The sequence below is a fragment of the Dasypus novemcinctus genome, chromosome 7, assembly GCF_030445035.2.
Source record: "Dasypus novemcinctus isolate mDasNov1 chromosome 7, mDasNov1.1.hap2, whole genome shotgun sequence".
In the NCBI taxonomy this organism is placed as follows: domain Eukaryota; kingdom Metazoa; phylum Chordata; class Mammalia; order Cingulata; family Dasypodidae; genus Dasypus; species Dasypus novemcinctus.
Genome location: NC_080679.1, coordinates 134,048,186 through 134,074,703, shown reverse-complemented (window position 1 = coordinate 134,074,703; position 26,518 = coordinate 134,048,186). Strand labels below are relative to the sequence as shown.

At 36.7% G+C, this 26,518-nt stretch overlaps 1 protein-coding gene across 1 annotated transcript in view; it reads left to right on the top strand.

Moving 5' to 3' along the window:
• The window catches only part of WDR33 (WD repeat domain 33), a 116,635-nt gene that overhangs the window by 39,232 nt on the left and 50,885 nt on the right, over positions 1-26,518 (top strand). Inside the window, exons 2-7 of the mRNA XM_058301180.2 lie at positions 7,916-8,142; positions 9,397-9,465; positions 10,383-10,487; positions 11,664-11,759; positions 11,943-12,094; positions 13,791-13,888. Coding sequence (XP_058157163.1) covers positions 7,939-8,142; positions 9,397-9,465; positions 10,383-10,487; positions 11,664-11,759; positions 11,943-12,094; positions 13,791-13,888 — 724 coding nt within the window. The 5' untranslated portion in view covers positions 7,916-7,938. The remainder of the gene's footprint in view (positions 1-7,915; positions 8,143-9,396; positions 9,466-10,382; positions 10,488-11,663; positions 11,760-11,942; positions 12,095-13,790; positions 13,889-26,518) is intronic.

Here is a 26,518-nt window from a genome sequence, read left to right as displayed (position 1 = left end):
CATATGTGCTTTATATGTTAAAGGTAAGTTTTGAAATGGCACAGATAACTAAATGTAAACCCCAAGTACTGTATCCAGTAATGTGCATTAAACTGATCCAGTCCAGTATTCGCTAAATTTTCAGTAACTTTATGGTAAAGTACACAGTGGAAGCTGCTTCTTCCAAGTTATGAAGAATTATATAACTAAAAGTGTGGCTGACTTTTGTGTGATCTATTAACTTTTAAAAAAGATAATTAAATAAAATTAAAAAATAAAACTGTGGCTGAACATTGAAAACTTTCATAAGTTGGAAACTGCTCATTTAGGGTTAATGAAAATTGACCTTTAATGCAAAGTTTAGTATTAGTGAATTTATGGTAGCAGTCTGAAATCACTTACCTTTAAGTTGATTAGTCCATAAATGGTGTGATTTTAGCATGCGTTGTTTGTTTTTACCAACTAGTGAATTGCTTATGTTTAACTTTTTAAAACTGATTTTTAGTGAGATGATTGTAGATTCATATGCACATAAAATAAATAATATAAGAGATCCCCTGTACCCTATCCAATTTTCCCCAAAGAAACATCTTCAAAACTATAGTACAGTGCAGGCATACTTCACTTTGTTGTGCTTTGCAGGTACTGCCGTATTTGCAGATTGAAGATTTGTGGCAACCCTGTATTGAGCAAGTCTCTTAGTGTCATTTTTCCAGCAGTTTGTTTTCACTTTGGGTTCCTTTGTCACATTTTTGTAATTTTCACAATATTTCACACTTTTTCATTATTATTATATCTATTTTTTAAAAAAGATTTGTTTATCCCCCCCTCCCTCCGTTGTTTCCTCTCTGTGTCCATTTGCTGTGTATTCTTCTGTATCTACTTGTATTCTCATTAGGCAGCTCTGGAACTGATCCTGGGACCTTCCGGAGTGGGAGAGAGGTGATCATTCCCCTTTGCCACCTCAGCTCCCTAGTCTGCTGCGCTTCTTATTATCTCTCCTCTGTGTTTCTTTTTTGTTGGGTGATCTTGCTGTGCCAGCGCTCTGTGTGGGCCAGCACTCTGCGTGGCCAGTACTCTGTGTGGGCCAGCTTTCCACACGGGCCAGCTTGCCTTCACCAGGAGGCCCTGGGCATCAAACCCGGGACCTCTTACGTAGTAGACAGGAGCCCAGTTGCTTGAGCCACGTCTGCTTCCCTTATATCTATTTTGATGATTTGTTACCTTTGATGTTATTATTGTAATTCTTTTGGGGTGCTGTGAACTGCCCCCATTTAAGATGGTGAAACAGTAACTTGATGCATAATTATGTGTGATCTGATTGCTCAACCGTTTCCTGTCTTTCTCACTTTTCTCTGGCCTCCCTGTTCCCTGAGACACAATTTCGAAATTAGGCCAATTAATAACCCTACAATGGCCTCTGAGTGTTCAGGTAAAAGGAAGAGTTTACATATCTCTCACTTTAAAGCAAAAGCTAGGAAGGGTTAAGCTAATGAGGAAGGCTTGTCTAAAGGCAAGATAAGCCAAAAGCTAGGCCTCTTGCACCAAACAGCCAGGTTATGAACGCAAAGGACAAGTTCTTTCAGGAAATTAAAAGTGATACTCCAGTGAACACATGAATGGTCAGAAAGTGAAATAGCCTTATTGTTGATATGGAGAAAGTTTAGTGGTCTGAATAGAAGATCAAACCAGCCACAACATTTCCCTTAAGCCAGAGCCTTATCCAGAGCAAGGGCCTACCACTTTTCAATTCTTGGAAGGCTGAGAGAGGTGAAGAAGCTGCAGAAGAAAAGTGTGAAGCTATCAGAGGTTGGTTCATAAGGTTTCAGGAAAGAAGGGATCTTAATAATGTAAAAGTGCAAAGTGAAGAAGCAAGTGCTGATGGAGAAGCTGCAGCAAGTTAGCCAGAAGATTTAGCTAAGATCATTGATGAAGGTGACTACCCTAAACAGCAGATTCTCAATGTAGATGAAACAGCCTTCTACTGGGAGAAGATGCCATCTAAGACTGTCATTGCTGAAGAGGAGAAAACACATGCCTGACTTAGTGCTTCAAAGGACAGGCTGACTTTTGTCTTGGCTAATGCAGCTGGTGACTTTACGTTGAGGCCAGTGCTCATTTACCATTCTGAAATTTCTAGGGCCCTTAAGAATTACGCTAAATCTACTCTACCTGTGCTTTATAAATGGAACAACACAACCTAGGCGATAGCACATATGTTTATAACATGGTTTACTGACTTTTTTTTAAGCCCACGGTTCAGACCTACTGCTCAGAAAAAAGATTCCTTTCAAAATATTACTGTTCATTCACAATGTACCTGGTCACCCATAGCTCTGATACAGGTGAACAATGAGATTACTTTTGTTTTCTTGTTTGCTAATACAACATCCATTCTGCAGCTGGTGGCTCAAGGAGTCCTTTCAACTCTCAAATCTTGTTATTTAAGAAATATATTTTGTAAGGCTGTAGTTGCCACAGATGGTGATTCCTCTGGTGGATCTGGGCTAAGAAAATTGAAAGCCTTCTGAATACAGTTCACCATTGTAGGTGCCATTAAGAACATTCATGATTCATGTAAGGGGGACAAATATCAACATGACCAGGAGTTTTGAAGAAGTTGATTACAACACTCATGGATGACTTTGAGGGATTCAAGACTTTATTGGAGAAGAAATAACTTCAGATGTGGTAGAAATAGCAAGAGAACTAGAAGCCTGAAGATGTTGATGCAATCTAAAGATCTTATTCATATTTTCCACTGTTTTACTTGTACTCATTTGTGTGTGTGTGTATAGTTCTGTGCAAACTTATCATGTGTAGGTTAATGTGTCTACCACCTCAATATTCTTAACAGTTCCATCCCTACAAGGGGTCCACCTGTTGCCATTTTATAACCACACCTACCCACATACACCCTCCTCCCCACATACACCCTCCTCCCCATATACCCCCTCCTCCCCCTTCCCTAACTCATGTCAACCATTAACCTGTTCTTCATTTCTGTAATTTTGTCATTTCAAGAATATTATACGAGTGGGAACATACATGTGGGACCATACATATGTACTCTTTTTAATAGGTTCATGCATGCCCCAACACAGTTAAGATTCATAAAGAATCTTCTGAAAACTGCTTATTTAAACAGATTTTTTCTTGTTATTCTTTGAAAGACTGTAGGGTTTCAGTATAATTTGATCTGTTCAGGATTCATATTTATTAAAGATTGGGCAAGGAAAAGAAAGTAAACATGTTGGTCATTTTGTTCCTGGTCTAGTCTACCACTCACATTAAATCCCTTCAGAGCTCTGTGACAGAGTAGGTGTCAGAACTCTTTTAGGGTAGATCATTCATTTCAGGTCCTAGAGGGCAGGGGATAGATAATCTAAAGCAGAGATTCCCAGGCTAAAGATCTGACCCTGGGGTGTCCAGGATTGTGTTAGTGCAGGTATCTTCAAACTTTTATTATCTTTAAAAGCCCAACAGTAACTTTTCCTGTTCTCCTTTCTTTTTAATTTAGCAGTATTTTTGTTTTGATTAGAATTCTAGCCTCTCAGTTTGGCAAGACCAGCTATCTCATGCCGATCAGAAGCTCTGGTTAGTAGTTGACATGGTAAGAGTTGTTGGATTTGATAACTGGACCAGACCCTGGTACCATAGCTACCTGCCAGCCAGGGACAAGAATTCTACTGGACAGATGCCATATGTAAACTTTTTTGCTGTGGATATGCAGTGGCAGCCGAAATGAAGGAATCCTAAGCAGAAGATAGATAGTCAATCTGGGTTTTTACCTGTTGGTTTATTAACATTAATAAGTCATTAACTTTCATAGTGTTGACAGATTCATAGGAAGAAATACTTTTACCTCATGACCCAGTATGCACACAACTAAAACATGAGTTTCACAAAAGTTTTCCTTCATAATATGCAATTCAATCATATATATTTTATTTTTTATAATTATTAATATAATGCTGGTTTGGAGCTCCATTGATTTCAAGAAACCCATAGGTTGTGACTTCTGATTTAAGGGAAAAAACATCATTGATGAATGGATAAACAAATTGTGTATACATATGATGGAGTATTATGCAGCTGTAAGAAGAAATGAAGTCGTGAAACATGACAACATGGATGAACCTGGAGGACTTTACATTGAGTGAAACAAGCCAGACACAGGGACAAATACTGTATGATTGCACTATTATGAACTAAATATATTGTGTAAACTCATGGAGTTAATAACTAGAATATATGTTACCAGAAAATAGAATGAGGTTAGAGAATGGAAAGCTGAGGGTTAATCTGTACAGAATTGATAAAAAGGTTGTTTGTTAATCTTTCAAAATATATAGAAAAGGTGGAAAGTATATGATAGTGTTTGTAATTAGCACTGCTGTTATGTGGGCATGACAGTGGTTGAAAGGGAAAGTTTAAGGTCATGTATATTATTACAAGGAAAACGAAAGAATTTAACACAGGACTGGATAGCATAGTAAAAGCTCCTGTTTAATATGAATATGGGTAATATTAAATGTATAAAACTTTTTCTTTGAAACTGAACAACTGTATGCTAATGTTTCAAGATGTTAATATCAGGCAAAAAACCATGCTAAACAAAAGTAACTAGACACAAAGTACTGTTGTATGATTCCATTTATGTAAAATGTAAATCAGTTTATAAGGATGGAATTAGATTAGTTTTTATGTAGGGCTGGGGATGGATAGAGGGATTGAGAGGTGACTGCTAATGAGCATGGAGGTTTCCTGTTGTCTGTCTCGGAGGTAGCAGGGCCCAAGATTGCACATGGAACTTTGTATGTGGGAAGCTGGCGCTCAACCACTGAGCCACATCAGCTCTTCTCAGTTGGTTTTTTCATTTGTTTTGCTTGTTCTTGTTTTTTTTCAGGAGGCATGGGAAACCAAACCTGGGACCTCCCGTGTGGGAGGTGGGTGCTCAACTACTTGAGCCACATCCACTCCCCAAGCTTTTCTTTTCTTTTTGGAGTAATGAAATTGTTCTAAAATTTTTTGTGGTGAAGAGTTCACAACAATGACTATACTAAAAGCTACTGATTGTACATTTTGGATCGATTGTATGTTATGTGAATATGTCTCATAAAATTGCTTAATAAATAATACATGTGCAAGAACAGCCAGAAATAGCAACTATGTGTGGCAGGGGAAGCATAGAGATACTGAGAGGTGAAGGAATAATATATTTCATAGTGTATTTGGGCAGAAAGGATCTTTGTGGTAATCTGCACTAATGTCATTACCAGTTGAGAAAACATACAGAGAAGTTGAGTGGTTTGCGTAATATTCGGGAGTAGTTGGAAGATTCCTGAGTACCCCTTGAAGGCCAAAGGACCTGCTGCACACTTTGGTGTACTCAGGAATCTCGGTAATTGCTAAACATAGAGTTGGGGATCAGGTATCACAAACTTTGAATTCTATTCTTTATAAACTTAGTGATATTCTCTAAATAAAAATTAAATGCTAATGCAGTGTATTGTGCAAAGGAGACACTTGACAAGATTGTACTGATTGCTTGAAACATAGATTTTTGTGGAAGGGAAAGAGGCATGATCAATTCATGTTTCAGGTGGAGTTTTGTTCTTAGCAATTTGGGCCCATTGTTAGTTTGTATTGAATAAACATAGGCAAATTATTTGTCTTCTCTGTACTTTAGTCTCTCTCTTGCTCCCTTTCTCCTTAGGCCTTCATCTCCCCCACACGCTCGGTTCCCAGTACGAGAGGTCTGTGCTTTTTAAGCACGCCTGAGCGCTAGCCTAAATGGCAGTGTTCCCAGCGTGCCGCAAGTGAATGTTGCCGTGAGTAGGTCACAGCAGGTATTTTTGTGAAGGATAAAGCTGTTCCTTTTTTTTATGTGGGGTGGGGGGGAGACCTTATTTTTTAAAGCAGTTGTAGGTTTACAGAAAAATTATACAAACAGTACTCTCTCACCCTCCCTTTGTATTTTTTCCCTATTAGTAACATTTTGCATTAGTGTGGTATATTTGTTATAATTGATGAACCAATATTATAATTATATTTTTAGCTATAGTTCATAATGTACACTTTTGTACAGTTCTGTTTTTTAAAAAATTTATTGTGGTAACACATCTACAACATAGCGTTTCCCATTTTAGCCGCTTAGAAGTACTTAGAAGTTCAGTGCTGTTAATTATATTCTGTGTTGTACTTCCATCACCATCATCATTACCAGAACTTTTCCGGCACCACAAACAGAAACTCTCTACCCATTAAGCGTTAATCCTCCTATTTCCCACCCTCACCCCATCCCTGGGAACACGTAATCTGCTTTGTCTTTATGACTTTCCGTGTTCTAGTTATATTTCATATCAGTGAGACCATACAATAAACAGTCCTTTTGTATGTCTTACTTCACTCCACATGATGTCTTCAGGTTCATCCATGTTGTAGCTCTTTATTCTTATTTGACACCAATATATTAGGACCTAGAATATAAGAGTAGTTTTTCCCTAATAAATTTAGGAATTTGATGAATTCCTAATGAAATGTGCTAATTTAAATGAAAAGTGCTAATTTAAAATTATCCTTCACAAACCCTCTTCCTTTTAGAAGTACTGGCCTAAACATTTGAATTGAAGACATTCATAGGAATCTAGATGCTGAAACTTGGCTGGATTCATTGGATAGCTGAGTAGACTTTTGGTCCCTCCACCAACCTCACTGAATCAAATGCTTGGTACTTTTTGTATATTCTAATTTAATTCACACACAATCCTAAGAGACACGCTGAATGTTCCTTATTACATATTACCATTTGTCAGGGACCTTCAGGGATTGCTCTGTAATGATTTAAATAATACTTGTTAAGTGCGTGTTTTATTGCACTATTTATTTTTGGTGTTAGAGGAGTCACAATTTCTCTCCCCACCCCCTTCTTATTTAATGGCTTTTAGGAGAGACCAAACTGGAAAGGATGAATGAAGTAGTACTAAACAATATTTCCGTCTGCCCCACTTGAAATCATAAGTTTTTGATACCCTTTATTTAGTGCCTTGAAAATGAGGTAAAACAAGTGTAACAATACAGAAAAGTAATGGGAAGTGCCATCTTTTTTCTTTAAACAAAAATAATTGTGGAAAGCTTCTAACTTCTACAAATCATTTGTTGTTTTAATGGTCTGATTTTGAAAATATGCTTTGAAATTTTAACAAACTTATGTATATTTGTATTATTGGGATGCAAGCTTAATTATAGAGCATTGAAATTGAAAGACTATAAGCCCTTAATAGTTTTCTCTTCGATTGTTTAATGATTCCTTAAAAAATATGCAAATACACTTGCCAAAAAATGTGGGATTTTTTGTTTTTTTTTTAGTGGTTGTTACTCTGGGTCTGAAACTAAGTATAGGATTTTTTGCATTCATTATAGATATGGAATAGCATAGTTTTTCCCTCTTTCTGCACTATTCCTAGGAATTGTAACAGGATAAAAGTAAGGTGTAAAAAACCTTTTCAGTCAGTTTTTTATAAAATAGGATCTTATGATAAACTTAAAAATAATTTATTTTGCTGTGAAACATCTAAATGAAAACTTCATTTAAAAATGAAGAGTTCCCAGTAATTATATTTTCCTTTCCTTTCCCCCAGACCTACCTACATACGGATGGATATATGTTACACACACAACCTGCTATTATAAATTATGTTTTTCTTTCCATCAGGCTGAATTTTATAACAGGTGCTTATTAGTACCAATTCTGTTGTTTCTAAAATGTGTAACTGATCTCTGCCTTTAACCATTCATTTCGTAAATAGGTTGATTAAAAGGTAGAAATCATGCTCATTAGAAAAGCAAAGTATATGAAATGTTCATTTAAAAATACTTTTAATCAGTTTTGCATTGCTGATATTTGTAGTAAAAGCACTTTTTCCCACCCTAGTGTCCTAGAAAGAAAACTTCATCATGGCCACAGAAATTGGTTCTCCTCCTCGTTTTTTCCATATGCCAAGGTTCCAACATCAGGCACCTCGACAGCTGTTTTATAAACGACCTGATTTTGCACAACAGCAAGCAATGCAACAGCTTACGTTTGATGGAAAACGAATGAGAAAAGCTGTAAACCGAAAAACCATAGACTATAATCCATCCGTAATTAAATATTTGGAGGTAAGTCAAATTGATGTGCTTCAGATGACCTATCTTTGGTCTGTAAAGAATAATATCTTCTAAATGCAGGGTGATAAGTATACCTATATTCTGGAATTAGTGGAATGAAGTGAAATTTCAAATGAGGTTACCTAAAGAGGGCCTCAGATCATCAGTACTTTTCTTTTTGCTTCTGTGCCTAACTCATCTCTCAAAATTATTAGACTCTAATTTAGAAATAGGTTTTGATTTAAAGGTTCATAACAGATCTCTGAATTGGACACTTTATTCCCTAAACCAATTTTAAAATACTAAACCACAATGTTTATGATAATAATAAGAGACTAATGATAGGGGATATTTTTTATGAGAAACCACATTCAGAATTGTAACTTTCATTGTCAGAGACTGTGACACTAGGAAGATGGATTCTCCTATATCCAAGCCCCTTGTGATAGGTTGCTCCTGTAGTCAGGGAAAAAGGTTTTTATCTACCTTGAGGGTTGATCATAGACCTAGAGGGTGAAAGCAACTCTGAGTTGATAAACAAAGGCAGGGTAAGGGGTCTGCCTAAACTTCTGTCAGGTCTCTGCATATCCTGGACATTTCTCCCTTTTAAGTTATTTACTTGTCTTAACCTAGGAATTAGCCTCTGTGACTCATTTTTCATTACTAGCCTCTGTTACCTCCATCAGGTTTTAATCTCCCCTAGCCTCCTGTGAAAAATTTTCAGTGTTTTATTATCTTATACCTGTGGTTAAAGACCTATTTGCATAGTGGGCATAATTAGAATGTTTCAGGCGCACAGAGGTGAACAAGATAAGCAGTAAAAACAGATTTTGCCTTTTCTGGGTGTTTTAGTTGGGAAACTAGACTAGTAGTATAGGGAATTTGAGAGAAATTAAGAAAACCAAGAGCAAGATAATGAAGAATTGTGTTGTGCTGAGAATTGTGGAGAAACTGGGGATGGTCTGGCTACCTGCTTGCTGTCATCAGGACTTTGGTATCATGAGTGAGAAAGTGTTTGGGTCAGCATCCATCTCAGTTGGGTGGGTAGGGGTTGATGTGAATCAAGAGAGAAGGAAATTCTAAGCAATGCCAGTAGCGTAAGAGGGGAAATCTCTTTGGATACTCACTGTTATCTCTGTTTTAGGAAATAATGAATATTATTCTTTTCTCTCCATTTAATACAGATAACATTTAATTTTCAAATAGAATATAATTAGACCGTACGTTACTTAATTAATTCATCAATTTATTAATTTTTTTTAACAGAACAGAATATGGCAAAGAGACCAGAGAGATATGCGGGCAATTCAGCCTGATGCAGGTTATTATAATGATGTAAGTATAAGATGAGTCATTCTAACTTTTTTTTTTAAGATTTCTTTTATTTATCCCCGCCCCGTTGTCTGCTCTCTGTGTGTTCTGTTTGCTTGCATTATCAGGCAGACTGGGAAACTGCGTCTTTTTTGTCGCGTCATCTTGCTTCATCAGCTCTCCATGTGTGTGGTGCCACTCCTGTGTGGGCTGCCCTTTTTTTCATGCGGGGTGGCTCTCCTCGCAGGCGCACTCCTTGTATGTGGGGCCCCCCTACATGGGAGAGCCTCTGCGTAGCATGGCAGTCCTTGCGCATGGCAGCACTGCGCGTGGGCCAGCTTACTACACAGGTCAGAAGGCCCTGGGGATGGAACCCTGGACCCTCCACATGGTAGATGGATGCTCTCTCAATTGAGCCATGTCTGCTTCCGTCATTCTAACTTAATGAAAATCTCTTTCTTCAACATTTAAACTTAAAAATATGTGAACATAAATTCAAATATGGCCTTTTTTCTGAATAATCATAATAATTAAAATAAAACATTCCCAAGGGGGATAATATAACACACCTAGGCTATCTTTTATCTCAATTTGAGTTTTCTTTTTAAGCTAACGGATGAACTTTGATTTAAGGGGTAAAGCAGTGTGGAACGAAACGTTGAACTTCTTCAAAGTCTTTTATATAGGAAAGTTAATTGTGAATTGTGTTGACTTTGAAAGGCAGTCAGTATTTGATGTTTGTTTAGTAATAAAGGGTATTTAACTTTTGTGTGCCTCAACTTTCTTCATTTGATTTATAGATTAAGTACAATCTACAATTTTTGAAAATTCTTTATAGTTCTGAATTTGTTTTAAAATATTTAAGAAATTATCTTGCCATGTCACTGGTTTTTGCTCTTTTAAAACAGGAGCTCTACAAACTTGATTTTCTTTTTTTGTAGTTGGTCCCACCTATAGGAATGTTGAATAATCCTATGAATGCAGTAACAACAAAATTTGTTCGAACATCAACAAACAAAGTAAAGTGTCCCGTATTTGTTGTTAGGGTAAGTATTCTGTTGGATATTTTTTAAAGTAATGTTAATCTTGAGTTAGTCTGCAAATGTATTTGACAGGAAAAAGAAAATTAAACATTTAAAATATATATCAGGGATAAAAATACCTTTATTATGGAATTCCCAGGCATTTATCCACATTATCGACATTTAGTCAGAGATTAACTTTGGTTTGTTTTTCTCCATGTTACAGTTCCTATAGAATTCTCTGTGAGTGGGATGCAGACACACGTTCCAGGGGGCCTAAGACTTGCCCTTGAGTAGGAATGCTTCCTTGACATGGTTGTCATTCTGTCCTCTCACCTCTTCAGAAGGAAGCATATTGTATGTGTAGGTGAATACAAAATTGCTAGGTGTTACTAGTCAGGAAAGTACTTAAGAGTTGAGGCCTTGTGGTTGGTGTAATTGTCAACTCCATGAAGGCACATAGTGGGCCCTCAAAACAATGTTCATTGACATGTTTCAAAATTGTTTTTCAATCATATTGTATAAAGTTTTCTGAGAGTAGATCAGTATAAGACTTAGCCGCTGTTTGATACTCTGAAAAGAGGGTGTTTAAAACAATTAAACCATATATATATGGTTACCAGGAAAGTTTAGTAGCCCTGATATCCTTAAAGTGATACTTACTATTTATATTGCTTTCTCATAGCAGCAATTTTTTGCCGAAATTGGTCTAATAGGAATTGTGAGAAATTGGTGACTGAGCATCTTATTTATGTTAGTTTTCTACCTTGTATTCTAGGAAAACGTGGTCTTTCGTACTTTATTTTGAAATGCTCTTAAGAATGCTCAGGTGTGTGCATTTAACCAGCTACTCATAATGCACTGCTTATTCTTAATCTTGTCAATGAACTAAAGTGCTAGAACTTTCTGTGCAGCATGTTAATATAAATTATTTTCTGACAAAATAATTGTTTTTAAGTCCAAGCTATACTTAAAAACAAAAGCCAGTTAATGTCAATTACTGGATATTTTAGAAGTAAAGACCTTCCAGATGTTTTAAAAATTATTTATAAGGGTACAGGTGTAGTTCAAGCTGTCGTGCACCGGCTTCCCACATACGAGGTCCTGGGTTCAATTGCCCGCCCTGATACCTCAGAAAAAAAAATTAGTTATGTTTGGGAAATTGCTTCCTTGTACAAGCTATCTTTTTGTTTTCTCTAGTGGACTCCAGAAGGAAGACGGTTGGTTACTGGAGCTTCTAGTGGAGAGTTCACCTTGTGGAATGGACTCACTTTCAATTTTGAAACAATATTACAGGTAACAGTAATCTTCAGATGGTAGCAGCATTCTGTGGCACTGTTAAGAACTTGAGATACTTTATTGGCATTGTTAAATTTAGAATTGGACACATCATTGCTGTGAGTTCATTTATGCTCATGTGAGCTTTGGGTCACATATCTTTTGAAGCTGTATCTTCCATATATTTTTTTGTTTTCCCAGGCACACGATAGCCCAGTGCGGGCCATGACTTGGTCTCATAATGACATGTGGATGTTGACAGCAGACCACGGAGGATATGTGAAATACTGGCAGTCGAACATGAACAACGTCAAGATGTTCCAGGCACATAAGGAGGCGATTAGAGAGGCCAGGTTTATACACAATATACCATTTTCTGTAGTCCCTATTGTCATGGTTAAACTATTCTCTAAGTGTATTCTGGGTGCAGAGATGCATGGGATTCTGGGAAACTTTCTGCACCCTATAAACACAATATTTTTCTTTGTTTTCACACATTCACCATTTTGCTGGCACCTTTCTGAAGTAGTGTTGTCCGGGTATCAGCCTTTGCAACATGTTAGAGATGTATTGTCTGCCGCATTTTGCACTGGTTTTCTCTTTTCATTTATGGTTAATGTGTATACGTTATTCCTTTTTATTACCTACTGTGTAAGACAAGAATATTTCATTCCAAATAAAGAATTCAGTCTTTAATTATATAACTGAATAAAATATAAAGCCTACAGAAAACACCTTCAGAGTTCACACAAAATAAAGAAAAAAGGCTTAAGTGAAGAACTGGTTGGCTTGACTGTGCCACGACTTCCAAAGCAAAATATAGTAGAACTATAAACCTCACAGATAACTCTCTGGATGTGGCAAACATAATGGATTAATGAATGGGTTCTTCAGACTTTGAAGCTGTTAAGACCATTGTCAAGACGACTCTAGGACTTTTCTTCTGATTCACTGTTGATAACACCAGTTATGCAAATGTATAATAAGGAGAGTTTAAAATATTTTCAGTGAGCTGTATATCTTTACTTACCAGTAAGGTATGTGTAGTAAAATTGACAAAAAAAAAAAGTTCCTGAACAAGCTTGAAGAATTGCTGCAGCCTCAGAATAAAGCTAAGCAGCGTTCTTTAAGGTCATGGTGCTACCCATGTGTGGGAGGAGGTTCACATCTTTATAGAAACATCACCCACCAGTCACTTTTTTCCACTTTCAGACTCTTAACAAAAAATGTTGGAAAAACATGGTTATGTTTTGTGGACTTTGCTCTAGTGTCATGCCTATACATTGAGTTTCCACATTTGGTCTTTTCTTAGTTATAGATTGAAAAGTTCGAGGTAGTTCTTAGAGTTAGCTGGGAAACTTGATGGTCTTGCACCTACAGGGAGGAGAAAAGGGCTCTCTCCTTTGCAGCAGATGCTTTGGCTTTAAACACAAGTCTGAACATCACTATTAAAGTTTTCCTCAGAAGAAGCAACATTCGTGGAATAGCTTGCCAGGAAGAAGGTGTGAACATTTTCCACAGACCTTTTAAATAAATGAGAAACGTCATACGAAGTGATGTTTAGCAACCAGTCTTTTAGCCTGCCTAAACTTTTTGTTTTTCATCTCATGAAGTGTCTGAGGCAGAAGGTGATGCTAATTTTTTTGAGCAGTATTCCTATGTAAAGAAAGACTGCTTACGGGAATATTGCAAAGGTTGAGTTCAATCAGTTTCAACACTAAAATCAGCTCCTTGTTTTTTTTACTGGCCTGGCAGGAAATACTGTACTGTGGGGAGTGTGAGTAGCATTAGTCCTGTAACACACTGGCGAAGATTTCTGAATTGTGATGATTGAAAACTAAGAAACGACGACTTTGTTGAATTCTTCTTTTGATGACATGCGTTATGTTAGCTGACACCATTCTCTTTAAAGGGCTTCTTCATGGTTGGATACTTCCCCCTCCTGTTTATAAGCAGCACAGTGTTTTAAAATTTTTTCCCTGTCTGAGAAGCACAGATAATCTGTTAAATGCTGACTTCTTTCCCCTGCTGTGTGTCTTCATGTAACAGTTTCTCACCCACGGATAATAAATTTGCTACATGCTCTGATGACGGCACTGTTAGAATCTGGGACTTTCTTCGTTGCCATGAGGAAAGAATTCTCCGAGGTACGTGTACTAACAGTACTGATTGGAATATTTAAATAGGGAAGGCATTTGTGGTTCAGTCATTCTAATACCACAATCCTAGCTTATTTCTCCATTCAGTTTTTAAAAATATAAACACCGCCTCAGTCAGGCTTTTTAAGGAAACCCAAACTTTCTCTGGTCCACAGTCATTATCAGGATTTTTACTATTAATAGTATATTTGAATACTTTCAGCTATAAATTAAATATGTGCTATACTACCTCCCACTCCCATTCCCATTCCCTGCTTATTTGTATTCATCATGTAGGGCTATACCCAGGATACCTTTCAAAACATTGATGCAATAATTTTGTTTAGATAACTCATATTCTCCTGGCAATCCTTTTATAATATGGGTTAACTAACAAGATAGAGGTGTCAGTTACTACACTTCTTCACATTGCTGTTTCTGAAAGCAATTGGTTTTCAGTATACCACATTTGTACTACATGGTCCACTTGCTACTAAATTTGGGAGGGATTGCTTCTTGTATTGGTTTTATAATTAACTTCTGTGAATCATTCTGTCCCACTAAAGAAATAAATATTTTCACTTGGATCACCTTGGTTTTAGACTTCATTAAGTGGGGATGTTGAACCTTTAACAGTACATCGATGCCATTTGTATGGATTCAGTGGTGTTAGAATTAGAGAATTAACTAGGGGTTTTACATAGGCAGTACAAATACTGAAGCAAAAACATTTGTATTTCCGACTAAATCCCATTAGCTTATTATTCATTAGGAAGGTAGTTTTCTCAGGTGCTTAATTTGAACCTGTATTAAGAAGCAGTACATTCTCTTCCATACTCTGATTCTCAACTTAAAATCGTACACTAAAGTAAAATCTTCCATTGACACATGAATGCTGAATGGGGGAGTATGTCTGCAGATACTGGGTTTCAAGAATTTGTTATTCAGAAATTTCCCTTTCTGTTAAAAATCAGTAGAATTTTAATGATTGAATTGTAATTGTGGTACACATTTTCATAGCTTTATATGCAGCAAACATCAACGTTTTCTATTTGGGAAGAGAAAAGCCCTTGAAATATTTCGCCCATATTTTAAGCCACTGTCTTTGATCACAATTGCTGAAACAGTCCTGGCTTTGCCTCTTCGTGTGGGTTTTGGGTCCACCCCTGATGTTGTAGGGCTGTGGTTGGCGTGGGCCACCACGTCTGTCATGCAGAGGGCGTGGCGTAGGGCTCTGTGAACACCATAGTGTTGTGCATCTCCAGGGCTTGGAGTCCTTTCTGGGTGAGCTTGATGCCTCAGAAGGCTGAAGTGACACCTTCCAGATGTAGAGTAGACTCAGAGCCAGGAAGAGACCCTTACCTCTCGACTCTTAGCCTAATGCTCCACTAATCTTACATCTTTCCTCTATTATTAGAAGTCTCTGCTGTTAAATAGAAGTAAGGTAAACAGCTTTCTTTAAACACCCTCAAAAAGATAGAGGAAAAGCAATTCACTAAGATAGCAATACATTTTATTATTACAATGGCCTTAAATAACTGCAGTCTGACATAAAACCACTTTGCATCTTGGATTTAAAAGAAAGAAGAAAACCTTTCGTGTGGTAACATTTTTAAAATGCCAAGTTCCAGTTGAATTTTGACAAACTGTATATCATGCTTCAGAGCTTTTCCTGTGAAACTTAGAGTGCTTATGTGATAGTAACCAGCAGTAAAAATTTCCAGATTTGAATCCAGGTAATTTGAATAAAGTTACCTGGATGCTGAATTACTACCTTTTCCTCTTGTAGCTTTTAAAATACCCCAATATCATGTTTATATTAACTAAATGAGAGTTGGATTTTATTTTTTTACATGGGGGTTCTTTTTCAAAATTTTCAAGCATGCACAAAAGTATAATGGACTTCCATGTACTGTCAGGGGTTACATTTTACCCTGTGTTTTTTGTTCCTTTAAAAAAAATGCCCCTTGTTTTATAGTCATCGTTTTTTCTTAGTATCTCAATCAGTATGGAAGAAAAGAACAAATCGGATCAGAAAGTCAAACAAATAGGGATAGCAGGTTCCACTCTCTAAAATGTCAGCTCCCTATATTGAGGGGTCATGTTCACACAGCCTCTGTAGACTAGCTTCTGGCAGGTAAGCATGCACCTACCATATTGGTAGCATTGTATTTGGGGAGTAAGTGTTATAAAAATCAGAACATTCTAATTAGCTTTGTGTTCATGTAGTCCAACTCTTTATCAAGTACTTATTTTTCCTACAGCATTCCTGAAAGCCTGTCTTCTACTCAGAAACGTTTTCAGCGATATAGTATTCATTACCTCATGAGAATTAGACTGCTCTGATTTTCAGAAAGTTCTTTGCTCACACCAGAACTCTACTTTTCTAAAAGCTTGTCTTGCCTTGGGGAACACCAAACATTCGCTCTCTTAGCTCTTCTGCATGGCCACCCTTGAAGTGTGTGAAGACAGCCATCATGTCTTCTCGACCTGGTCGTTCAGCTTTAATACCCAGGGTCCTTTGCATGGCAGAAGCCATGATACCATACTTTAGACTGCAGAATTTACAGTTGTTTTTTTTAGTTTCTTTTCTGAAGTGGTCTTCTACCTCTTGGAACAGGAAGCAGTTACACAAAAGAAGACGAATCTGTACTTTTAAGGGTGAAATGGACAGAGAGGTATTTGCTTTTGATAGAGTTGTGTTGATTGGTGCATAGGTAGAAAAATAAACATTTATGAAATTGAATATATTATAGCATTGGGAAGCATCCTATAAATTCTACCCATTACAGAACCGTGTACAAATCAGCATGATTTATACATGTGTTCTTTTTATCTAGCATGTTTAAGAGCAGTCAACTTATGGGTTGGAATAATACATGTATTTAAATGAGCAACTAGGTTACTGATGTCTGTGGAGTTGACTTCAGTTGAAATTGACCCACTGAAATCCATTTACTCAGCAAATAATGAACATACGTTACATGCACGTGAATACAGGTAGAAGAATTTCTTACGAAGTATGACTCCCACTCTTGTGCTTCTTAATGTTGAATAGGGAAGATAACGTTTACCCAAACTTTGTAAGGTATTGGATAATGGGGAGAAGAGCATGTGAGTGTCAGAAGAGTGGATTTTATTGGTCTTGAGTTAGGAGGAGATCACTTGCTCCTAGCTAGTGAGTGAGAAAGGTTTTAAAAATAATGGAATTAGTGAGAATACCGAAATACATTTTAGTGAGAGCATTGTACCCTAAAAGGAATCTAGTTTACAGGTACCAGCATGTTTTATTCTGTTTACCTTCTTGATTTTAACAATAATAATACCTGAAACATTGAACTTGCTGTGTATCAGGCATGTTTTAAGTACTTTATTTAATCTTCCCAATTACCCCTTGAGATAAACACTGCTTATTTTCCATTTTACAAATGAATTAACTACTGCACCAAAAAGTTAAGCAAAGTTGTAAGAGGTAGAGTAGGATTTGAACCCAGGCCTTCTGCGTACAGAGTTCATGCTCTTAACCAGTATGTTAGACTGCCTCTTTTATGTTTTGAAGCTATCGTCAGTATGGATTAAACAGTGTATTCCTGTGCTGTAATGATAGAATTGGGAATTAAGAGGCTTTTTGAGGGAGGACTTTGTATCAGTGAAGGGAACTAATTTAGATACTCAAGTTTGTTTAGGTTTTTTTCCCCTTTTTTTTAAGATTTATTTATTTCTCTCCCCTTTCTCCCCACGCCCCCGCCCTGGTTGTCTGTTCTCTGTGTCTGTTTGCTGTGTCTTCTTAGTCCGCTTCTGTTGTTGTCAGCGGCACAGGAATCTGTTTCTTTTTGTTGCATCATCTTGTTGTGTCAGCTCTCCTAGTGGGTGGCGTCATTCCTGGGCAGGCTGCACTTTTTTTCGTGCTGGGCGGCTCTCCTTACGGCGCTCCTTGCCTGGGGCTCCCCTTCGCAGGGACTCTTGAGTGTTCCCAAAACTGTGAGGCTTTAATTGGACATAATTTTACTTTTTTTTTTTTAAGATTTTTTAAAATTTATGCCCCCCCCCCCCCGGTTGTCTGCTCTCTGTGTCCATTCACTGTGTATGTATTCTTCTCTGTCCACTTGTATTCTTGTCAGCGGCACCAGGAATCTGTGTCTCTTTTTGTTATGTCACCTTGCTGCGTCAGCTCTCCGTGTGTGTGGCGCCATTCCTGGATAGGCTGTGCTACACGCGGGGCGGCTCTCCTTACAGGGTGCACTCCTTGCGTGTGGGGCTCCCCTACACGAGGGACACCCCTGCGTGGCACGGCACTCCTTGAGCGCTTCAGCACTGCTCGTGGGTCAGCTCACCACACATGACAGGAGGCCCTGGGTTTGAAACCTGGACCTCCCATGTGGTAGGCGGACGCTCTTATCAGTTGAGCCAAATCTGCTTCCCCATAATTTTACTTTTTAAAGTAAAATTGACAAGCCACCTAGTTTATAACAATGCACCTAATTTATTTCTACAAAATCTTATGAAACTTTACACAGAATCCTGTCTCTTCTCCCCAAGGCAAAAACCAAAAGCACCCAGTTCCTTTAAAATAGCCTGTGGAAGAATAATGTTTTAATTTGGCATGTTTTAATTTGAAAAGGACTTGAGGAACATCTCATTTAATCATCCACACAACCACATGGACCATTTAACGTGAACACTGCTTTTCTATCTGTAGTTCTTTATTTTAAGGGACGTTTATTTACGTTTTTTTCATTGTGCTGTCGTGGAAAGACTGGGTCATATAGACTCTGTGGTCGTTTTCCCATGTGAATAATTACCTGTATATTATGGGGAGGGATGACTTAGCATTCAACTTCTAAAGCATGCTATTTGAAGAAATTAGTGGTGTAAGGTCTCGAATACTCAGATTTTACATAGCACATTCATACTTTCACAGGAATCGTTTTAAGTTTTTATATTGAATTTTGTTTCCATCTCTTTGCTTATTTAAAATATTGAACATAATTTGGCAAAGACTTGTGGAAAATAAATCTATGGCTCTTTAAATGATGGCAGAGCCTCATTTCAGCTTTTTTTTTTTCACTTTTTATAGTAACATGTATGCTGCTGTCATTTTTAATGTTTGATTAAGAGTCAAGAGCAGTTTCCAAATACTCTTGTATTTAAAGATTTGTTTTTTGACAGTGGCAAATTCTTATGATTAATAATTTAGGAAGTTGATTTTCAGAAAGAGCCTTTATATCTTTGTATTTATGAAATGCTCTAAAATTGCCTTCAGCAAGAATTCTCTGGAATGAATTACGAAGACTGTTGACCCTGTATTGTGCTAATATTAAAAATGATACACTTAGCTGCTTTGTGAGCTTTTGTGTTTATTTTGGGCAAGGTTTAAATCTCCATTTCTTGATGAATTAGTTAACCTGTTACGTTACAGAGCTTCCTGTCTAAGAAAGTCTTTGATAGTTTTTTTTAGAGTTAAAATTCTGAGTTTTGGAAAGGACTGATGAAATTAGATGAATCTATAATATGCATATAACTTTTTCCTTCAGCTGTATATTTTTAATGAGTAGACCCTTTAATAATGTGTGTGATTAAAAAATGGTGTCCCGGAGGAGTGGGTGTAGCTCAAATAATTGGGCATCTTCTTCCCATGTACGAGGTACAGTGTTCAATGCCCTGTACCTCTTAAAAATAAAGTATCCATGAAAATAAAATAAGTTATTTGGCAACAAGGGAATAAAGTACCAAAACAAATACTGTGTTTTTACAGTCAACTTTGCCCATTATTCACTTCTTTGTTATATGCCAGAAACTACTTTAAAGTTTGATTTAAATAATTTCTTAGGAATTTGAGTATAACCTAAAGTTCAATTTTGTTTAAGTAAGGTAATAAAAGAATAAGAATTTCTATTTAAAACAAATAGTAAATTTTAGGTCACTTTTCCTTTTTAACCGATTGTTTCATAAAGTATCCCTTGTTTCTTCAAAATGCACTATTAAATCACTCAAACCAAATCTGCTAAAAGGCCTCTGGTGGTTTTCCCCCCGAATGTGTTTAATACAGTTCTCTTTGAGAGAACAGAGTTGATATTGAGTATTGCTTTCCAAGCGTGGTTTGAGCAGATCACCCATGGCTTGGATTAGCCCAGTGAGTTGTCCCGGCATTGGTCCTCCGGGACCCTCAGAAGGCCAGTGGAGGTGGTGCCTGTGGGGCCTTCGAGCAGGGGAGGGCTGAGCTGCTCTCCCGTGTTGTCTGCTGCCTTTTTGTAGCACTCCCATCACTTCTGCCTGTTCCTCTGTGTGGCAGAAGTGTCGACATCATGTAGAGACCTAGTTTATGATGCATGCCTTAAAAAATCCCTAAATGCTGCTGTTTTTAGGTTCCATATGTTTTTCTCCTGTTTTTATTATCTGATCAAAAATTCAACTTGGATTATTCTCTGCACTAACATCACTATATCTCCCTTTGCTTGTCAAAGTTTGTGGGAGTCCCCATTAATTTTCCAAGTTTGTTTTGCCAAAAGTGGAAACTTTTAAAGTATGCTATCACATTAAAACAGTTAGGAAATACTGAGGGAAGGCAACATGAACGCAGAGCTGATTACAAAGGTGGATTCCAGAAACTCCTTCCAATAGAAATTTTTTTATATATCTTTTTTTAAAATTGTAAAAAAATATATAAGGTAAAATTTGCCATTTTAGCCATTTTAACATCTACAACTCAAGGGCTTTCATTATATTCACAACGTTGTGCAACCGTCACCACTGTCTGTTTCCAGCATTTTCCATCACCTCAAACAGAAACTCTAGCCATGAAACAACAACTCCTTCTGTCGCGTTCTCCTGGTAACCTCTGATCTACTTTCTGTATTTATGAGTTTGCTATTCTAGGTATTTCATGATGGAATCCTTTATTTGTCCTTTTATGTCTGGTTTGTTTCACTCAGCAGAATGTTTTCAAGGTTCATTCCTGTTGTAGCATGTATCAGAGCTTTTTTAAAAACATTACTTTTTTAAAAACAAATTTATTTTTTTATTAGAGGAATTGTAGGTTTACAGAAAATTAATGTGGAAAATACAGAGTTTCCATATTACCCCCATCTGCAGTAATAACACTTTGCATTAGTGTGGTACCTTTGTTACAATCAGTGAAAGAGTATTATAATTGTATTATTAACTATAGTCTCTAGTTTCCATTAAGTTTCACTCTGTTTTACAGTCCTATTTTTTTAAATTTAATAACATAGATAAAATATAAAATTTCCACTTTTAACCACTTTCAAATATGTAATTCAGTAGTTAATTATATTTACACTATTGTGCTTCTATCCCCACCATCCATTTCCAGACTTTTCCATCACCCCAAACAAAATCTCTGTACCAGTTAAACATTAACTTCCTATTCCTTCTCTCACTGCCCTGGTAATCTGTATTTTAGTTTCTGAGTCTATTAATTTGCTTATTTTAAGGATTTCATATCAGTGAGATCATATACTTTTGTCCTTTTGTGTCTGGCTTATCTCAATATCAGTTCATCCCATGTTATCAGAATGTTAACTTCATTTTTATAGCTGAATAATTCATATTATGTATATACCACATTTTGTTTATCCATTCATCTGTCGATGGACATTTGGGTTACTTTTACCTTTTATTGTCAATCCTCCTTCTCTGAATATTGGTATGTAAATATCTGTTTGAATCCCTGCTTTCAGTTCTTCTGGGCATATACCTAGAAGTGGGGTTGCTGGGTCTGATGGTAAATTCTATTTCTTACTGTTTTTTTTTTTTTGTTTTTTTTTTTTGAGGACCCTCCAACGAAAAATTCTATACTCAGATTTCTAACCTCAATTCTAGAGTGTATTGTGCTGATTTATTAGAATTCATATAAAAAATGAGCCTGGGCTTTAGATGATCAGTATGAACTCTTGTTGTGCTCCCCCAGTCAGTAGACTAGTGGTTCAGAATGGTGGAGCTTCATTGTTAAGAGGTGCTCGGAATGGACAGTCTGGAAATTATTAGAAACAGTAAAGGGAAATTTTTTATTCAGCTTGGATTAAAGAGACTTAAGAGCAGGTTATGGTCTTTTTTTTTTTTTTTTCTTCTTTAGGTTATGGTCATTTTTAAAGATTTAAAGCATATTGATTGGAGGTGGGATTGGATTGATTTTTGTATAGACCTAGAATGTAGGTGGTGGGGAGGATATAGGACATCTATTTGGATTTAATTATGGAAATTTTTTCATATAGTTTAAGCTATTAAAATATAACAAAATGGACTTTTGTGTGAGCTATTGGGCTTCCTTTTGTTGAGATTGTGCCCGATTTAGCTTGCCAACTGGGAAATTATAGGAGACTTTTCCTTGTTAGGTAGATGATTGGATTTGGTTATCTACTGATCCGAGTTTCATGTTTTAGAGCAAACCCAGAGGTCTGGGACTTAGTGTGTGGATACATTCATTAAGGAGGGTTATGTGGATAGGTTATATAGCCCTTGAGGTAAATCAACCTCTGCCCTACAATTTTTTCGTTGAGACATTGAATCATGTTAATATCCCTGTTTGAAGTGGTGAGTGGTGCCTCAAAGCCCACCTGATATTTTAAAAATATACAAAATATTTTACTTGTACTTATAAATTGTACTATATATATGCATAAACAAACACACACATCCAGTAAAGTGCACAGATCTTTAGTGCGCAAAACAGTATTTTTTAAAAACATATTTGTACATCCTTCTAACCACCTCCTAGATCGAGAGAGAACATTTTCAGCACTCCAAAGATTCCTTTATGTCTCTTTGCGTCTGTTTTTATTAGGGAGTTTAGGATTTGAAAAGTATTTTTCACTAAATTATTTTTCCTTTGCCTCTGTTCTTTTGAAAATGCTCTGATGTTTTATTATTTTTTTTTCTGATTAGCTTCATCTGTTAATTTCTTTCTACTAAAAGCAACAAAACAAAAATCTATAAAGAGGCAGCATTAGCCTCTGAGCTCAATCATAGGCTCTGGAACCTGGGTATTAGTTTTACCCCTTCTCACTTTTGTGACCCTCAGGCAAATTAATGTGACTGTCCCATCTGTAAAATGGGTGTTAATAATAGTACTTATTTAGTACTTGTGAGAGTTAAATGAGTTCATTCATGAGAAACACTGTGAACTGACACATAAGGAACTTCCAGTCAATGTCAGCTATTATTTCTGTAATTTTTTGTGATTCTACAGCTAATTTCACAGTCTGCCTCTTTATCTCTGACTTAAGGACAGAATGGTTATTTCAGAAGTGAATTTTATTTCTCTCATTCAAATGTTTTTCATTTGTTGTTATTACAGCATTATAAGTTTTTGTTTTCAGGTAATCCAGACTTATACATTATTTGTATAACCAAAATTGTCATGTTTTTATAATCTGAAATGTATGTAATTCAGCAGATAAGAGTTTAGAATTAGCCTTTTTAAGGTCTTTTATGGAAACATTTAACACTTCTGTTTTGTGTCGGAGGAATCAAATATGTAATGATTACACCTTGGTCACGGTGCTGTACTTGGCTCTTTTGTAGATAGAAATTTACAAGGCACGGCTTTTTCCTTTAAGCGCCGTTTCCAGTGTTTTCATAGTTCTTTGACTTCTTTAAATATACTTTGTGAACTAGCCACATGCCCTAGAGAACAAGAATGTGGAATACGCTAAAATGAATAGACTTCACAGCTTCTCACACTGCAGCAGACTGTGGTTGTTGATGTCCAGACTGTTTAATAAGGATGGCATTTAATTTTCCCTAGGGGGGAAGATCAAGTTTTTTTCTTTTGACTAAACTTAACTAATCAAAAGTATTAATTTATAACCCCTTTTAATAATAAGAAAGCTGGGTAAGCAAGTTATAGCTCTGGTATAACATTGTGGGATTTTAAATTTATTTTTGTTCTTCTTGGATGAGTATTATGATTGGCAGTAAGTTAGGGGAAAAGTGTACTCTATGTACTTTTTTGTAACAATACAGAAAGCACATCCTGTCTTTTGGCCTCTGGATCACCGTCTGCCTCCACCCTGTCAAACTTGTCAACTACATCAAATCAGCTGCCTTGTAACCTGTTCTGTTCCCAAAGGCTTTGGTCCAGCTTGTGTGGGTAGTTAAATCCTTACCTAGGATGTGGCAACTATAAGTCTGGCCAATTAAGTGACTGTAGGAGTAAATAGGATGATACTGAAGGAGACCTCAGAAACTCAAGAGCTTTGTAAGTTTAGTGCCTTCTGACTCGAGTAATGCTTCTCATGTGGATTTAGGTCCTATTGGGCAGCATCCAGCTTTAGTGTTCTTTTCTTTTAAAGATTTTTTTATGTTTTATTTATCTCTTCCCACATCCTTGTTTGCCTTTGCTGTGTCTGTCTTTTTTATTCCTTTTTTTAAGGAGGCACTGGGAATGGAACCCAGGACCTCTGATGTGGGAGGGCGATACCTAATCCCTTAAGCCACCTCTGTTCCCTGCTTTGTTGTGTGTCTTGTTATGCTTTTTCTCTTATGTCTCTTACTGCGTCATCTTCTTGTCCCAGCTTGCCGTCCTGCTCATCCTCTTTAGGAGGCACCGGGAACCTCTGCTCCCTGCTTTGTTGTGTCTCTCATGTTTTTCTTCTTCTGTCTCTTGTTGTGTCAGCTTGCTGTACCTGCCTGTTACACCAGCTCGCTGTCTTCTTTAGGAGACACCAAAAACTGAACCACGGACCTCACATGTGGTAGGGGGGAGCCCAATCGCTTGAACCACATCCGCTTCCCTTTAATGTTTTTGTAGGCCCTGAATGCTGAGTATGTCAAAAGTTTGAGTTACTAGTATTATATCTGTGCCATTAGATTTCCTTTTTTAAAATAACAAGAAGTGAGTTTTTACTGACAGTGAGGTTCACCTTATGTAAAGCATGCTAAGATGACCCTCAGGTTCACATATTTGGGAACAGTTTTCCATTAATCCATTGGTGGGACATGAACGAAATTTAGAGAGTCCAGATTAGCAATTTAAAAAAAGAAATAGAATACAATGGATTAGAAAATAGCAAGAGCACATTAGATAATAAAACTAAGTACTACCTAAGAAAATATTGTTTCTGTCCCAGGTCACAACATAAAATGCCTTTCTTATTGTGGGTCTTGGTCATCAGAACTGCTATAGCACCCCTTACTAAACCCCTATCCCCATCACTGTGTGGCATTTTCCACAGTAGACCAACTCATCTGGTGGTGCAAGAGGACAAAAATGGATAGCCCATATATGTGTTTATATTTAATGAATAATGTTCATTGTTTATGCCATTGTTCCTTTGTTACACAAACATTTATCAAGCACCCACTAGATCTCGAGCACTTTTAGGTGGTATTAATATTTTATATATTATTTTGGTAATGATCATCAGGTCATTTCATTTTCCAGAAATTTATGGAAATTTCAAATTTACATCTTTTTAAGTGTATGATCAAGCTGAGTTTTGAGAACAATTTTAGTTATTACAGATTTAATGTGTCATGCATATGTAAACTATGAAGGATCTTCTGGGTAAAATAAAAAATGCTATTAAAACAAATTCTTCAAGAGTATTTACTAGTTGATGGTACTGAGGCATTGTGGTTTATTAGATACAGAGAGATCATTAAATTAGTAAATTTTATTTACTATAAAATTCCTTACTTTTAAAATGAACTTTTATATATATATATATATATTTTTCCCCCCTTTATATCTTGGACTTTTTTCGTGAACATCTGCTATTCTCTCTCAGTGGGGAAAGAAGGTGATGATATTGATTATATGAAGAAAAAATAAACTTCTGATTTAGGAATCGGATATTAAAAATTAAGGTACATGAAATGATAGATATTTGAAAGACATGGTATGGTATGGGAAAATTTCAGCCCTTGATGAGAAGGATGGTACAGACTGATCATTCTACAACACAAGGTTTGACACTGTTTTGGGGAATCTATACTTTTCAAAAAGAGAGTGAACAATATTGAGGTGGTTCTTTGAATCTCATTGGAATTTAACACATGCTTAAATTCACCAGGCAACAAATGCATTTCAAACAAAACAAGAACTTAGAAGAAATTAATAGTAAAGGTTGAATTTAGTGAAATGGTCAACCCTACTGTTGGTAACAACTACAGATGAAAATGCATAAACCCACTTTACAGTGGAGCTGTGAAAATTTAACCCGTTGTGTAATACCTCATTCACATGAGTGCAGGTGGACCACAGACTTCATTTTCCTACTGTGAGCTAACACGGGCGTTACTTGGTCTAATATATTTTGTTTGAATAATCTTTTAAACACATTGTAAAAAAAATTAGTTCAATTTTTAAATCGAAGTCATGGTTTTGAACTACATGATGACATCAGATGATGAGTTTTAAATCATTGCTCCTTCTACTTGTCAAATAACCCAATTTTCATCATCCGTAAAAAGTAAGTGGTCGTGCCTATCTAGCAAGTGAGGTCAGCTTCTAATGTATGTACCACTCCAGTGTGCTATCCAGAGATAGGACAGTGGTGGTGAAAATTTTCACTTTCTCAACCAAAACTCAACAGTGCCTTTTCCTAAGAAATGATGTATCTTTGAGGAATGATGTTTATGTTCGGGCTTTCAGACTACAGCTCCAAATGTCTCTCT